Source organism: Eimeria acervulina, genomic scaffold (assembly GCF_000499425.1).
Source record: "Eimeria acervulina Houghton genomic scaffold, Eah_scaff872, whole genome shotgun sequence".
Taxonomy (NCBI): domain Eukaryota; phylum Apicomplexa; class Conoidasida; order Eucoccidiorida; family Eimeriidae; genus Eimeria; species Eimeria acervulina.
Genome location: NW_013549548.1, coordinates 8522 through 13649, shown reverse-complemented (window position 1 = coordinate 13649; position 5128 = coordinate 8522). Strand labels below are relative to the sequence as shown.

Genomic DNA, 5128 nt, shown 5'->3' with positions numbered 1-5128 from the left:
CGGAAGAATGTCATCAAATGCGTTTGTTTGAATTCTGCATCTTTTGACTCGCATGCGCTGGAGGGGTGGTAGCTGATGGTCCTATGAGATTATGCGGTGTATTTACAGAGCAAAATGCATATTGAATGAAATGTTTTCTGTAAAATAAGATTAGTTAAATAAAATAATATTCACAAAGTTCTACTGAAGCCTCGAGATCGCAGCGAGCTGCAGAAACAGCCGTATATGCATGCAGAACAGCTGGTGAGTACAATTACCACTATAACAGCATTTTAATGTAATTAATGAATTTCATGGGCCATTAATAATTCATTTAAATTCAAATATAGCCTTCCTTAAGTTATGCATGCATCTTAACAGATTTGCTGCATTTTATTGTCAACTTCTCCAGCAGCAGCTCGCCGCCGGCTCGGTCTGGTGTGTTTGTCTTTTGATTTTTGTTTGTGCAGAGGGCCTCACACAACCCTCTTTGTTTTATGCAGCCATCCCTCTTCTCCTAAACCCTAAACACTAAACCCTAAACCCTAAACCCTAAACCTTTAGCCAGCCCAGCCAGCCAAAGTATATTTCTGGGGGTTTCTTCATATTCAGATATCTTCCTTTCTTTGTTTGTCTCAGGTGTACATACACCGCAGCAACTCCGTAAGCATACACCGCAGCAGCTTCCTTCGTTTGTTATTGTTAGTTGAACACACGCTCAAGTACAGCGCGCTGTGTTCACCGAATCTGCTCCGGATGCGCTAACAGAAACTGCAGCAGAAATAGCTGCTGCTGTCGCTGCTGCACTAGCAGCAGCAGCAACAGTAGCCGCAGCAGCTGCTGCAGTTGCTACAGCGTCTCCGCTGTATGTTTTCTTTTTTCTGTTTTTTAAATGACAAGTTTGCGTGGGATGGGACAAAGCAGCACCAATTGCAGCAGCGGCAGCAGCAACAGCAACAGCAACAGCAGCAGCAGCAACAACAACGGCAGCAGCAACAGCATCATTAGCAACATCAACAGTAGCGCCATAGGCAGCAGCGAGCAGCACAACAACAGCATCAGCAGCAGCAACAACAGCAGCAGCAACAACGACAACAACAGCAACAACAGCAACAGCAACAGCAGCAACAGCAACAGCAGCAGCAGCAACAGCAGCAGCAGCAACAGCACAAGCAGCAGTCCATCAGGAAAGACTGCATTATTCAGGTGTACAGACAGCTTGCACAGAGAGTTACTCTCCGCCCTTCTCACAGGCGCCATCACTGCTGCTGTCTTCAACCCCTGGGATAAAGGTGCTGCTGCTGCTCTTGCTGCTGCTGCTGCTGCTCTTGCTGATGCTGCTGTTGCTCGTGCTGCTGCTGCTGCTGGTGTATTGGGCTTTCTCCTGCTACGGTGCTGTTTCGTCTGCCTGATGCTATTGCTGCAGCTGCCGGTGCTGCTGCTTTTGCTGCTGTCCCTATTGGTGCACAAGCAGCGGCCACAGCGTGCTGCTGTAGCTCTTGTTTGCTGCTGCTGCTGCTGCTGTTGGGGTGCGGCGATTGCCCATCAGCACGAAAAAACACTCTGCGCCTGGTGTATATACATGTATATATGTATATATATATATATATATATAAAGTATAATATATTTATACATTATATTTATATAGTATTTTACATATATATATATATATATAAAGTATATAATATATTTATACATTATATTTATATAGTATTTTACATATATATATATATATGTATATATCCATATATGCATATATTATTATGCCAATGATGTATATGTTAAATATATAAACGCACATACCTCAATTATCATATATATATATATATATATATATATATATATTATATGCGTGTGCATGTATATGTATAATATACATCTACATGTATACATACGTAAATAAATAAACAAACAAACAAATACATCTATTATATATATGTTACACAAATATTCCATTGTATGAATATATCCTTCTGTTTACAGTTTTGCTGCATTTGCTTGTATTTGGGGTGTATGTGCAGCTTTATACTTCAGCAGCACAACTGCACGACCGTTGTTATCTGCAGAGAACTGGGGAAACCCTTTTCGCTGCACTTTTCAGGCATTTGCAGGCCGCTTCCTTAGCACAGGTCTTTACTTCCCCTTAGGTAAACAGGGCTTAGGGTTTAGGGTTTAGGGTTTAGGGTTTAGGGTTTAGGGTTTAGGGTTTAGGGTTATGCATATATTATTATGCCAATGATGTATTTGTTAAATATGTAAACGCTCATACCTCAATTATCATATATATATATATATATTATATGCGTGTGCATGTATATGTATAATATACGTCTACATGTATACATAAGTAAATGAATAAACAAACAAACAAATACATATATTATATATATGTTACACAAGTATTCTATTGTATAAATATATCCTTCTGTTTACAGTTTTGCTGCATTTGTTTGTATTTGGGGTGTATGTGCAGCTTTATACTTCAGCAGCACAACTGCACGCCCGTTGTTATCTGCAGAGAACTGGGGAAACCCTTTTCGCTGCACTTTCCAGGCATTTGCAGGCCGCTTCCTTAGCACAGGTCTTTACTTCCCCTTAGGTAAACAGGGTTTAGGGTTTAGGGTTTAGGGTTTAGGGTTTAGGGTTTAGGGTTTAGGGTTACGGTTAGGGAATATTGAAGCTTGCGGTCTAGGGTTTAGGGTTTCGGGAGTAGGGTTTTTTAGGGCCTTCGGTTTAGGGTTTAGGGTTTACAGCATGCGCATAGGGCTTTGCACGGATAGTCTGGTTTACAGCGCAGGGTTTGCATTCAGGGTTTAGGGTTTAGGGTTTAGGGTTTGAGGAGGTGGAGGCTGCATGCATTGTTTGTTTGTTTGTTGTTAGAAAGTTATTTCTTTCGTTTATTTCAATGGGGTATTTCTTCACTGCAACATTCAAACGAAAGTCTACTCATCACAGACAATAAGCAGCACCAACAACAGCAACAGCAGCAGAAGCAGCAGCAGCAGGGGCAGCAATACCAGCCACAACAGCAGCAGCAGGAGCAGCAGCAGCAGCAGGAGCAGCAGCAGCAGCAGGAGCAGCAGCAGCAGCAGGAGCAGCAGCTCGAGTCAGGGGGTGCGTTTATTATCTCCGAGGGGCCCCCCAAGGAAGATCAGCAGCTAGGTATTCTTAACAAGGTTTCAGGTGTATGTACACTGCAGCCTGCTGCTGGATTTGTATCGGGTATATTTGCTGGAACTGTTTGTTCATTTCTTAGCCATCCTCTGACTGTTACGAAGTATATCTGCTGGAATAACAACATCAAATTCTTTGCTGCATTAACAACACTCCTGCAACAAGGCGGTTAGTCATGCTGCTGCTGCTGTTGCTACTGCTGTTGCTGCTGTTGCTACTGCTGTTGCTGCTGCTGCTGTTGCTACTGCTGTTGCTGTATCTGTTGCTGTATCTGTTGCTGTATCTGTTGCTGCTGCTGTTGCTGTATCTGCTGATGCTGCTACTGTTGTTGCTGTATCTGCTGTTGCTGCTACTGTTGCTGTATCTGCTGATGCTGCTGCTGTTGCTGTATCTGTTGCTGCTGCTGCTGCTGTTCTTGGTGGTGTTGCTGCTGCTGCGCGCTGTATATGTAGTTGATGTGTAGTGTTCCCTCACTGGTGTTAGAAATAGCCTTTTATTTGCGTTTAAGATAAGCTCATATATAAATATATAAATAAATACATATATATATATATATATATAACTTGAATATAGAAGAAATATGTTCATTAATAAGTTTGTTGTATGTTGAGGTGTACAGGGATAAAAGGGTTTTACAGAGGGTTCAGCGCGACAATAGGAAGAGACAGTTTGTTTGGTGGTGTATACACCTCAAGCCGTCTCTTGTTTATTTCTAGTTGGAATGGAGACAGGAGCAAAGTGCAGCACTCAAACGAGGAAGGGGGCCCCCCTGCTGATCTGCTGCTGCTGCAGCAGCAGCAGCAGCCGCAGGGGAAAGAGGGTGACGCCCCTGCAGCAGCAAAAAGAGAAACTGTGATAAATGTCTTTGCTGTAAATGCTGCTGCTGCATGCATTGCTGTCCTCGCCTCTTCTCCTCTTAATTATGTACGCAATGTACAGCTAGCAGCCCCAACGCATGCAGAGGCCCCTTGCATGCGCTCTGTACTCCGAGGGCTCTGGGGGACCTCTCCTGCTGCTGCTGCCTCTGCTTCTGCTGCTGCTGCTGCTGCAAACATTAACAACAACAACAGCAGCAGCAGCAGCAGCTGCAGGGTGATCTTTCGGAGGCTTAGCAGCCGCCTCCTTTGGGGTTGGGGAACAATGCGTGCTGCATCAGGGATGGCGTTTGGCTCTGTGGTGTATGATCTGTGCACACGTATCAGTGTACATACACCCGAAACAAACAACTCTTAAAGAGACGTAGACACCTCTAGGTGTACATACACCTCGAGGTGTACACGCAGGTGTACATACACCTCAAGGTGTACATACACTTCATAGTGTACATACACCTCAAGGTGTACATACACCTCAAGGTGTACATACACTTCCCAGTGTACATACACGTTAAGGTGTACATACACTTCAAGGTGTACATTCACCTCGAGGTGTACAGGCACCTCAAGGTGTGCATACACCTTAGGTGTTCATACACTTCACAGTGTATATACACCTCGAGGTGTACATACACCTCGAGGTGTACATTCACCTCAAGGGGTACAGGCACCTCAAGGTGTGCATACACCTTAGGTGTTCATACACTTCACAGTGTATGTACACTTTACAGTGTACATACAGCTCAAGGTGTACACGCACCTCAAGGTGTGCATACACCTTAGGTGTTCATACACCTCAAGGTGTACATACACCTCAAGGTGTTCATACACCTCAAGGTGTTCATACACCTCAAGGTGTACATACACCTCAAGGTGTTCATACACTTCACAGTGTATATACACTTCACAGTGTACATACACCCCAGCAGGGGACTCCAACGCAATTTATTTTTAGACGAATTCCACACCAAATTATTTAAGCGAAGTTTGTGACAAAATTTAAATTATATATTTCATGCATTATTTACTTTATATTATATATAATGCACAATGTGCTATATCTATTATACGCATTTATAAATATTATCTATTGTATACT

General features: G+C 43.2%; 1 protein-coding gene across 1 annotated transcript; it reads left to right on the top strand.

The window, feature by feature from the left end:
• Window positions 1-889: 889 nt before the first annotated feature.
• On the top strand, window positions 890-3327 carry EAH_00051160 (mitochondrial carrier domain-containing protein, putative; the record flags this gene model as incomplete). Its single annotated transcript, XM_013394201.1, has 4 exons — window positions 890-1271; window positions 2002-2127; window positions 2454-2579; window positions 2861-3327. The coding sequence occupies 4 exons, from the start codon at window positions 890-892 to the stop codon at window positions 3325-3327; spliced, it is 1101 nt and encodes a 366-aa protein (XP_013249655.1).
• Window positions 3328-5128: the final 1801 nt, after the last annotated feature.